This window comes from Xenopus laevis, chromosome 4L (genome assembly GCF_017654675.1).
Source record: "Xenopus laevis strain J_2021 chromosome 4L, Xenopus_laevis_v10.1, whole genome shotgun sequence".
Classification (NCBI taxonomy): Eukaryota; Metazoa; Chordata; class Amphibia; order Anura; family Pipidae; genus Xenopus; species Xenopus laevis.
The window spans coordinates 19077634-19090199 of record NC_054377.1 but is presented as its reverse complement, the minus strand read 5'-3'; the positions used below and the strand labels follow the sequence as shown (position 1 = coordinate 19090199).

General features: G+C 36.9%; 1 protein-coding gene across 1 annotated transcript in view; it reads right to left on the bottom strand.

Annotated features, from left to right (window-relative positions):
- The window catches only part of LOC108713849 (leucine zipper protein 2-like), a 323454-nt gene that overhangs the window by 105685 nt on the left and 205203 nt on the right, over positions 1 to 12566 (bottom strand). The window contains exon 7 of the mRNA XM_018257520.2: positions 12196 to 12258. Coding sequence (XP_018113009.1) covers positions 12196 to 12258 — 63 coding nt within the window. The remainder of the gene's footprint in view (positions 1 to 12195; positions 12259 to 12566) is intronic.

Genomic DNA, 12566 nt, shown 5'->3' with positions numbered 1-12566 from the left:
CGTTCGAATTTATTGAGTTATTTTCAGTGATGGGCAAATTTCTCCTGTTTTGCTTCGCCAAAAAATTCGTGAATTTCCCACAAAAAAAAATCGTGAAAATTTAAATTGACGTCCGAGTCCAATGCGCGTCCGAAAAGTCTATTGCATCAATTTTGACAATGGCGTTAAAGTCAATGGGCGTCCGAATAGTGTTAAGGCGCAGTGATCTTGACGTGAGCGACTTTTTGGATGCATGTCCAAAAATTTTTGATGCAGGCAAATTTTTGCGGGAGATTCGCAAATTTATTAGCCGGCGGCGCAATGCAGAAATTCGCCGCAAATTTGTGAAAGGCAAATTTATTCGCCCATCACTAGTTATCGTCCGAAAACTCTCCATTTTTCGGATTACCAGACAAAACCCAGCATGGATCCTGATATCTTCAGATTCTAAAAGGGATATCTGCTGCTGACTTCTACATGACCTCGAAAGGTTTGACTTTGGATTTTCGGATATGAATTTTAAGCTGCTTTGGGTATGATAAATCTCTAAAAATTTGAGGTTTTTTTTCCACGTAAAACCTTGACCGGAAAAAATAGAGTTATAGTAAATAACCCCCTTTAAAATGTATAGAAGTAGGTTATAATGATGTTCATTATTCATTGAGTTCATTTTGGGGAAAATATACTATCCCTTTTAATGACAAAATGGATTACCCTTTTACAGCTAAGAAGATTATTAAAATCATATGGTTAGAACGGGCATCTTGACATATTAAACATAGAGCTGTTTGGTTTTGCTTAAACAAAACTATTACTTTTCTTCTGATAAAGAATGACTGCAATATTTTTCATTTTACACATGAGTAAAACACCCTATTTTATCATCACACCATGGCAGAGGTGTAATACAATAATTGACTATAATGGAAGCAAAAAGGAAAGTTTGAGGATTAAGTTTAAATAATATTTCTTTTCTCTACACAGTATGACCTTCTTCAATGAATTATGACTGAACAAAAGGAAATAAAACAGAAGCCAAAGATAATATGAAAATATGCTTAGTTGCAGACCAAAGAATGAATATCACATGTCTAGCATTTTAGCAAGAAATACTTTTTAAAACTGGTCCACTGGGTGATGTAAGGACTTACAATTTAGTGCCTTTAGAAGAAGGAAAGTTTATATAACTGGAGGGTGTCAAACATTAGAAACCTCTCAGTGATTATAACCACTAGAGATGTCGCGAACTGTTCGCCGGCGAACTTGTTCGCGCGAACATCGGGTGTTCGCGCTCGCCGGAAGTTCGCGAACGTCGCGCGACGTTCGCCATTTTGGGTTCGCCATTGTTGGCGCTTTTTTTTGCCCTCTCACCCCAGACCAGCAGGTACATGGCAGCCAATCAGGAAGCTCTCCCCTGGACCACTCCCCTTCCCTATAAAAACCGAAGCCCTGCAGCGTTTTTCACTCTGCCTGTGTGTGCTGAAGAGATAGTGTAGGGAGAGAGCTGCTGCCTGTTAGTGATTTCAGGGACAGTTGAAAGTTTGCTGGCTAGTAATCGTTTTGATACTGCTCTGTTATTGGAGGGACAGAAGTCTGCAGGGATTTGAGGGACATTTTAGCTTAGGTAGCTTTGCTGGCTAGTAATCTACCTTCTACTGCAGTGCTCTGTATGTAGCTGCAGTGGGCAGCTGTCCTGCTTCTGATCTCATCTGCTGACTGCTGCAATAACAGTAGTCCTTGTAAGGACTGCTTTTATTTATTTTTTTGTTGTTTTACTACTACTACTACTACTACTACTATAAGAGCCCAGTGCTATTAGTCTAGCAGTGTTGGGGAGTGGGACTGGTGTGCTAATCTGCTGCTCCTAGTAGTTCAGCAGCACCAACTTTAATTTTTTTTTTTAATATTCATTTTTTTTTTATTTTACTTTTTTTATTTTACTACCGCTGTAGTAGTGTATAAGTTGACCTTTTAGGCATTATTTGCCCTGTAGGCATTATTTGCACACTGTTTTCTTCAACCCGCCATCGAGCTGTGTGACCTTGTTCCCATTCTGTCTAAATATCCATAATATTACCGTCTCCAGAAAAAACACCGGAGTCACTTTTTTCAAGCAGCATTCATATATTTTACGTAATCCGTATCCACCGCTGTAGTAGTGTATACGTTGGCCTTGTAGGCATTATTTGCACACTGTTTTCTTCAACCCGCCATCGAGCTGTGTGACCTTGTTCCCATTCTGTCTAAATATCCATAATATTACCGTCTCCAGAAAAAACACCGGAGTCACTTTTTTCAAGCAGCATTCATATATTTTACGTAATCCGTATCCACCGCTGTAGTAGTGTATACGTTGACCTTGTAGGCATTGTTTGCCCAGTTTTTTTGGCCGCAGCCACTGAAGCACAGAGGCCAGAAAAAATATGCCATATAAATGCTGAAAATAGTCATTTTTTTGCCATACGTTGACTCAACGTATATGGCAAAAAATGACTATTTTCAGCATTTATATGGCATATTTTTTCTGGCAACTGTGCTTCAGTGGCTGCGACCAAAAAAACTGGGCAAACAATGCCTACAAGGTCAACGTATGGCAAAAAATGACTATTTTCAGCATTTATATGGCATATTTTTTCTGGCAACTGTGCTTCAGTGGCTGCAACCAAAAAAACTGGGCAAACAATGTCTACAAGGTCAACGTATGGCGAAAAATTACTATTTTCAGCATTTATATGGCATATTTTTTATGGCAACTGTGCTTCAGTGGCTGCGTCCAAAAAAACTGGGCAAACAATGCCTACAAGGTCAACGTATGGCAGTTGTTTAAAGAGAACAGTAGATTACTAGCCAGCAAAGCTACCTAAGCTAAAATGTCCCTCAAATCCCTGCAGACTTCTGTCCCTCCAATACAGAGCAGTATCAAGCAGATTACTAGCCAGCAAACTTACTATCATCTGTCCCTGAAATCACTAACAGCTCTCCCCCTACACTATCTCTTCCAAGCACACACAGGCAGATTTTTCAGATACATTTTTGCCCTTGATCCCCCTCTGGCATGCCACTGTCCAGGTCGTTGCACCCTTTAAACAACTTTAAAATCATTTTTCTGGCCAGAAATGTCTTTTCTAGATGTTAAAGTTCGCCTTCCCATTGAAGTCTATGGGGTTCGCGAACCGTTCGCGAACCGCTCGCATTTTTGCGCAAGTTCGCGAATATGTTCGCGAACTTTTTTTCCGACGTTCGCTACATCCCTAATAACCACTTACTGCTGACCAGGAGAACTTCTCGAAAAGCAGAGAACAATCTTTTTTTCTGCTTCATATTTCTACTGTTGCCCTGGGCTGACGTATGTGCAGTAAAGTGAAAAGGGGAGACTTTTTATTCTAGCGGTAGTTCACCTTTGCGTTAACTTTTAGTATGTAATAGAATGACCTATATATTAGCAACTTTTCCATTTTTTTGTCATGTTACTTATTTGTCTTCCATCCTTTTCAGTCTCTTTCCAGCTTTCAAATGTGAGTCCAAAATGTATTGTTCTGTGAAGCTTTAGTGTTACTTTTTATTATTTAACTTTCTATTCAGGCCTTTCCTATTCATCAGTATTTTATTCATAGTAATGGAGGACTCCCGCCAAATAACACCACCTGCTTGGGTGCCATGTAATAGTTCAGCAAGGACATCAATAGAATTGACTCAACACTAGTGAAGGGCGAATTTGTCCCGTTTCGCCACAAAATTTACAAATTTCCTGTGAAATTCACAAAACGGGGGGGAAAATTAATGAAACACGAATTTTAACGCCGGTGACAATTTCGACGCCAGCAACATTTGACGCACATTAAAGTCAGTGGGGCTCATTTATCGACATTGGGCAAATTTGCACATGGGCAGTTACCTATTGCAACCAATCAGTGATTAGCTTTTTAAAGCCAGCCACAAGTAGAACAATGATTGCAGCAATTTGATTGGCTGCCATCGGTTATTGCCCATGGGCAAATTTGCCCAGTGTTGAAAATAAATGACCTCCAATGAGCGTCTATTTGTCGGTACTGTCGACAGCATCAAAAAATTTACCACCAGTGAATTTTCGGGGCAAATTCACTGGCGGTGAAACGCGGAAATTCGCAGCGAATTTGCACCTTGGCAAATAAATTCGCCCATCAATACTCTTTATTAAAAATGAATAGATTCCTTTTTTTGTGCAAGATCAAATCATATTCATACCTTACCCCATCTAAATACCCTAGTACAAATTTTGGCATTGTGTTAAGTCAGCATGGGGTCACCGGCCCCTATATGTCAGCAATAGTAAACAAAGTGGGGAATGTAATAAAAGTCTCAAAGGGAAAATTTTTCATTAGACTGTTATTGCATTGTGAATTTAAATTGCGCATTGCACACTTTTAAAAAGTGCTTGAAGGTGTCTTAACCTTGTAATCTTTTGTAGCAAACATAACTTTTTCAGTAAGAAGTTTTATTATATTCACTGCGCACTGGTACAAACAATAACATTTGCAATCTTTCTTGGGTGTGTATGCAAGAACAGCCTAAAATAATGAGACAGATTAAATTTTCAACAGAACAGAAATTTAGTTTTAAGGACACACCTGTTGTTCATATTCAATGTATTCAATGGCAGAAATACAAGAAAGAGATAGGCTTTTTACCCCCTAAGGGTGTCTGTAGGCAGTTTCTTTGTAATGATAAATAATGTCTACAGAAGAAAAGCACATATTTTGTAATATTCTCTTACAATAGTCTTAAACCACTATAATACTAGATAAACTACTCTTCACGGCAATGAAAAGAAGATTATTATCCTCGTTATTATAAAGATTAACTAGATCAAATGAGGGAGATATCTCAGACTGATTCCTGGTGAAAACTCCTGTGTGATCTCTTTTTTGGCCTTCAGCAAGAATAGTTATGAAGATGTGTAAAAAATGGCTCTCAAATACAATATCAAATACAAATCTTTTATTTTGTGTTAAACTGGTGTTGTGTTCACGGTGGAAGTTGTGCAGGACTCACAGGTAATACTTATACAACTTATTTATTAGAGCTCCAACATGGTTAACTATACAGCTAACCATAGAGTGCAAACAGGAAATGCAGTTAGAAAACCACACTCTATCGCCAGGCGACTTTTCACGCTGGCGAATGGTTGTTACTCCGAATTTTCAGTAGAGTGCAGATTTTACTGAACCTTACCACTTTTGCCAGATTTGACTTCGCCACCTCAGACCAAGAGCTTAAAAGAAGCTAGATCTTCCTCAATCTACTGCCACTTACATCATATCCTGTGTGCCGAAAATGGATTAAAGTTCTAAAAACGCTGGTGACTTTTCCTTTTTTGAAGTAGGATTGCCTGCAAGTCCTAAAAAACTTTTTTTTGGGTAACTGGTTTTCTCCAGACATATGGAACATTCATTTTACAGTGGGCTCAAGGGTAGGGCATTATGTTAATTCTCTGGAATTTATTAAGGTCCCCTGGACATTTTTAATAAAAAGTGGTAACTTCAAGCATTTGCACCAACATTTATAATAAAGACCTAAGCGCAAGATCACTAGCGAATTGTCACTAGGCACAAACAAATGCTAGTGCATCTTCGCTATGAATGCTCGCACTGCTGAAGTAACGCTAGCGGAAAGTTACCAGTGTTCGGCGCCCAGGGGGAAACATCGCAAATTAGTGAATTTGCGTAGTCATAGCACATTTGCAACTGTCGAAGTGGTGCGAGGTGTGCGAACCTGACACTGGTGAGAATTCACCCATTAGTGAATCTCCCCCAGAGAATACATATTAAGGAACAACATTTAGGGGGTTTATAAAATCTGAATTTATCTTATTGTCCCAATAAAAAAGCTTAACCAAACCAGATATTGTCTTACTTATTAATAACTAAAGCTCAAAGCTCGGTTTTTTGGAGTTTTTGCCCGAAAACACAGAAAAAGTCTGATTTTTGGGCTAAACCCAGCGTAGACCATGATAACTTCAAATCGGTTTAGGTGCCTCTCCCAATTTAGCAAACTTCAGGAGCATGCTAGGAGTTATGGAGGACCAAGAATAAACCCTGCATCTTCAACTCTATATACCCTCTGTAGTCAATAGGGAGTAGAGATCATTAAGGGAATCAATGAGTTAGGGGTCCCTACAAGTTCAGTCAGGGATGGGTTTCTATTGTGGCTACTCATATACATGAATCTAAACTTAAAGGTTTTCTGTCATAATTTTTATGATGTATTTTTTATTTCTAAATTACACTGTTTACAATGCAAATAATTAAGTTGTAATATTGGTGTGTAGGTGCCATCTCAGGTCATGTTGCCTGGTCATGTGCTTTCAGAAATTGCCAGCACTTTAGGATGGAACTGCTTTCTGGCAGGCTTTCGTTTCTCCTACTCAATGTAACTGAATGTGACACAGTGGGACCTGGATTTTACTATTGAGTGTTGTTCTTAGATCTATCAGAGAGCTGTTATCGTGTGTTAGGGAGCTGTTATCTTGTTACCTTTCATTGTTCTGTTGTTAGGCTGCTGGGGGGAAAGAGAAAGGTGATATCACTCCGACTTGCAGTACATCAGTAAAGAGTGAATGAAGTTTATCAGAGCACAAGTCACATGACTTGGGGCAGCTGGGAAACTGACAACATATCTAGCCCCATGTCAGATTTCAAAAATAAATATAAAAAAAAAATCTGTTTGCTCTTTTGAGAAACAGATTTCAGTGCAGAATTCTGCTGGATGCTGATGCATTTTGAAAAAACATTTTCCCATGACTGTATTCCTTTAAGAATTTAACTATCTTCTCAAAATGTATTGTATAATTTAAAAAAGTATATTTTGAGACACCAAAACAATTATATAATTAATTCATGGCTACAATCTAATTTTCAAATTGGATATTTTGTATTGATGGTGACTTTTAGATGTTTCTCTAGTGCAATGGATTGGGAGCAATATATTGCTCTCCAACCCCTTGAATGTTGCTCCCAGTGGCCTCAAAGCAGGAGCTTATTTTTGAATTCCAGGCTTGAAGGCAAGTTTTGGTTGTATAAAAACCAGGTGTACTGCCAAACAGAACCTCCTGTGGATCCCCAAATCTTTTTATATTTCAATGTGGCTTGTGGGTAAAAAAAAGGTTGGGGGGCCCTGCATGTTGGATGTATACTGCATTTATATTGCTAGTCAAGGTGAACTCTGTATGTTATTAAAGAGCAGTAGTTGTTGCTAAGATTTTGATGGATCTGGCACCACTGTTCCATGGTAAATCATTCTGCTGTACAAGACATATTGCAGGGAAAACTGTCCAGCTCCTATCTGGGTCAAGCTGAATATCGTTTTAGGCCGCTGCAATAACATCAAGGGGCACATTTACTAAGCTCGAGTGAAGGATTCGAATGAAAAAAACTGTGAAGTTGAACATTCAAGAGTATTCAAATTCTGAAATAATCTAGATTTTATTTTACTGCAGCTTTTTCTATGTGTGCAATATTTTCTTAAATTCAGATTTTATAAATACACCCTTCAGAGCTGAATCACTTCAAACCTAACATTTTGTTTGGGCTCTAATGAGAAAATCACACAAAAAATTGGGAATTAGAATGTTTTTTGATTAAAGTTTTCAAAACTCAAATATTCTAAATTTATCCATAAAACTGAATAAAAATTTTGGTGACTAATACCTGGGAGGTTTATTTTTAACACAAGCTTTCATATTTGAAAGTTTTAAAAATGTACGTTACAATTTAGGGCCCATTTACTTAGCTCGAGTGAAGGAATAGAATAAAAAAAACTTCGAATTTCAAATGTTTTTTTTTTGGTTACTTCGACCATCGAATTGGCTATTTCAACCTTCGACTACGACTTCGAATTAAACGTTTCGAACTAAAAATCGTTCGACCATTCGATAGTTGAAGTACTGTCTCTTTAAAAAAAAACTTTGACCCCCTACTTCGCCACCTAAAACCTACCGAAGTGCAATGTTAGCCTATGGGGAAGGATTAAAATCCTTCGAATCGAACAATTTGCAATTTGAAAACCTTCAATATTTGAAGTCAAAGGATTTCAATTCGGCAGTCGAATATCGAGGGTTAATTAATTTGACCATATGTAAATCTGCCCCTTAGTGATGGGCGAATTTGTCCTGTTTCGCCGAAAAATTCGCAAATTTCCAGTGAAATTCACGAAGCGGTGAAAAATTTGCGAAATGCAGCCGGTGTCTCATTTTTGATGCTGGTGTCCATTTTTGGTAAAAATCTGCCAGCGTAAAAAAAGCGGACGCCGGAGGCGAATCACGGGAATTCGCCACAAATATTTTTTTATTAATTGTTTTTATTTTTTTTATTAACCCAATTTCCAAATTATGTGCCAGTGATTAAAAAACAAAATTGCAATTTCACAGAATTTAAAATGAAAAGAAAATGGTGGAGATCATTAGGAAGGGGGAAAGTGGTAAAATACTGTAGTTAAAGAACAAAGGCATTAAAGAAAAGAAGAATTTGGCATGTATGAGGTTAATTCATTACTCTTAGAGGCATATTTATTATGCTGTTTAGAAAAAGTGGGCTAATACACCACACATCGGCCGGCTTCGATGTGTAAAAAAAGGTGCAAAAAAACTGTTTCTTTTAGTGTGACATCCTCCGGAAGCAATGTAAAATAACATCGCAAATTAGGCGCATGGTGTAAAATTACACACACCTTAATAAATTCACCATTTATTTTACACAGCTTTTTACAACGTTTTTTCAGCGAATTTTGTTTTAAATTTTGTTTTTAATAAATATGCCCTTGAATCTCCCTTCTGCAATGATGTTACTGGCATGTAGGAAGTTAATGCAATTTTCCAAATCCATACTTTGCAGGATTTTACTGGCATGTCTGGGTTATTCAATGTTTATTATATCTAAAGAGAGTGTCATATTAGTGGGATGGGGCACATACTAAAAAAACCTCTTCTGCCCCATATTTAGTTGAGATGGCCCTGCCATTAACAACATACATTACCTACTGCCCTTGGAGTCAGATCCTCAGGTGGGCTCCAGGTATTATAGTCCCACACTGTGGGGGTTATTTATTAAAGTCTGAATGTTAAAAACTCGAAAAAGTTTTTTTTACTATAAAATCCGAAATTTTAGTGGAAAAAAAACTCAAGTTTATTGGAATTTAAAAAAGCCCGATGCTGCAGAAAATCAGAGTCTTAGGGGCAGATTTATCAAGGGTCGAATTTCAAGAGTAAAGAAACCCTCAAATTCGACCCTCGAAGTAAAATCGAATTAGAATATCGAATTCAAAGGATTTTAGCGCAAAGTTTCGATTCGAATGATTTTATGCGATCGATCGAAGGATTATTATTCGATCAAAAAAAACGTAGAAAAGTGCTGGGGAAGGTCCCCATAGGCTAAAATTGCACCACGGTAGGTTTAAAGTGGCGAAGTATGAAGTCGAAGTATTTTTTAAAGAGACAGTACTTAGATTATCGAATGGTCGAATAGTTGAAAGATTTTTACTTCGAGACGTTTGAATCATTTGATTTTGACCAATTCGATGGTCGAAGTACCCAAAAAATTACTTTGAAATTCGAATATTTTTTTATTCGAATTATTCACTCGAGCTTAGTAAATCTGCCCCTTAAAATCCAGCATTTCAGACCTGCTGAGGTTGTATATAAATCAGTTGGAGAGGTCCCTTTCCTATTTGGAAGTTTCTGTAGTCTGCACTGGAAAATAACCCGAAAATCCAAAAAATTCGGGCTTTTCGGGAAAAAGCCTGATAAAATTGAGCAATTCAGGAAAAAACTAAGTAAAAAAACACTGAAAAAATGGACAATTCGGGCTTTCGCTCGATATTGTTGCGTTTGTCTCCAAACCGATTAGATTGTGCTTTTTAAATAATAAATAAGGTCCAATTGTGGATTCTTGTTCGGTCTGACTTTTTTATTTAAACATTAAAAAATTCAGATTTTGATAAATAAGCCCCCCATCTATTTACAAACTGCGTGAATAGCATTAATGTAAAAACATTTTTAAAAATTTGGAGTTGTGACGTCAAATAAAGATGGTTTTTCCAAGTCTCATGAAGCATGGCGAAACTAAGTGCACATAACACACCACACAGAATCCTAATACTAAGTATGACTGCATAGATAAGAAACAATAGTACTGAACAACAATGGTTTGTACCTGCTTGCTGATACTGAAAATAGTGTGTATATAACTATGCATAATATTTTTACACTGTTAATGAGTAATTCTCTGTATAATGAACATCTACACCCAGTTAATGAGAATAAAATGTCATATAATAGCAATTCCTGGCACGGAGAAAGGACTCATTTCATTATGAAAGGTAATGGCTGATATATTCCGTGTGCAGTGAAAGGTAACAGCAGGCAGATATGACTCAAGGGACAGATTAACTGTGGAGAACCCATTTACTACCTCGGGAAAGTGTGGGCCTAACTAGTATAACTATTAAATGCTTGTCTGCTTTAGTGAACCTTACTGCTCTAAGAACATTACAACCTTGCACATAATTGAAGCAACAGCTGCAAAACAATATCTCTTTTTTATGTTTGTACAAGTTGCCTTTTTTCTGCTAAAGTGACAATGCTTTTGTCTAATAAAAATATAATGATATCCAAAAATATGACTAATGGAAATGTTTGCCATACACCAGAATTGTAACTCACTTTTAATTGGCTTTGTTTGTTTTAAAAAAAATGTTTACTTGTGCAGAAACTCCAAGTTGCTGGGCACCAAAAACAGAACATTTTTGAATGCAACGTAATATGTTGAAAGGAATATGCACTCTACACACGTGTATTAAAATTGCACATCAATGAAGGCATCCATGTATTTTTTGACTCCCAACAGCTGTTGGAAGGGGGTCAAAAATACACAGATTTGCTTTCTCTTACACAGAATCACCAATAAGCAAAAAATAACACACTATTGTTCCTTCCTCTAATATATATATATATATATATATATATATATATATATATATATATATATATATATATATATATATATATATATATATATATATATATATATATATATATATATATATTTATATATAATATAGTAAAAATTTTAAAAATTGTAAAATATAAGGATATTATAAGTTACCGAGGAGTTTCATGACCATATAAAAACACGAGGCTGAGGTCATGGAATATCCTCATGTTTTGCAACTGGGGGTACTTTATTTATTATAATACACAAGTTTCAGTGAGTCATGTGACAGAAATGACATCACAACTCACCGTTTATAACTGATGACATCACAACTCACCGTTTATAAGGATATCATTTACAAGATATTCATGGCTTTTGTGTGTTATAAGCCAATAACCACACTCACATGTCTTTTATAATAGTGGAAAAAATAAAAAAGTTTATTCAACGTTTCTGCCCCTTTTTGCGGGCCTTCTTCAGGAATCTTAAACTTTTAAGATTCCTGAAGAAGGCCTGCAAACAGGGGCCGAAACATTGAATAAAGGTTTTCTTCCTTTTTCACTATTTTAAAAGACCTGCGAGCTCGGTTATTGACTTATAATATGTATGTTTTTTAAACCAGCACCCAGGCACATTACTGATGTTCGTTGTTCACCAGTTTTGCGACTTAACCCTGCGTCCTCCCTGCCTCCTTTACCCTGCTCCTTTCTGCCTCCAGTTGCTGCTTTTCATAGGGGTTTATTTATCAAAAAGTGAAGTCTGAGATCACCACAGTCCACTAGAGTGAAATTCCACCACTCTCCATTCATTTCTATGGAATTTTTAAGAGATTATTTATCGATGGGTGAAAGTTCACGCCTTTAAAAATGCCATAGAAATGGATGGAAAGAGCTGATATTTCTCTCTAGTGGACTGGGCGATCTCTAACTTCACTCATTGATAAATATACCCCATGCACTGGTCTGTAAATAGGAAAGGTTTAGGATGATGTGGCGGTGCTGAAGGTCCTTGTTAGGGTCAGGTGTGAGTTTACTGAATTAACATAAAAATATTAAAATTAAAATAGTAAATATCTATGGCTACCACCATTGGTCTGTGGTGTGACCATGCTTGGCGCACCTTGAAGCAAGATAAAATCTGAGGTAAAGAGAAGAAGTAAAGAGAAGAAGATCTTCACATGGTGTCACATATATCCACTTGAGCAAGATTTATCCAAGGAGTAAGTACCAATTTAGATATAAAACTGACTCACCTTAGAAACTAAATCCTTCTTCCCATATCGTAATTCTTTCAGCTGAGCTTGTATCCTTTTAGACTAAAACAAAAACAAGAGATTATTAATCAACACTTGCTTTTTAAGGAAAAACTCTAAACTATTGATAAACTATGATAAATTATTGATAAACTAAAGCTTGTCCACTCACGAATATGCATGACCTATAACAGTTCCTACATTTTACTCCACCATATGAGTCTCAAGGCTAGATACACAGTGTCACTCTATTTAAGCTTATTGTATGGTGTCCTGCACTAGAAGAAGACACCCCTTTAGATGCATCCTGGGGCATTAAACTATTATCTGGCCAACTCGCATTTAACTCACCCACTGTATGCCGCGCAGAG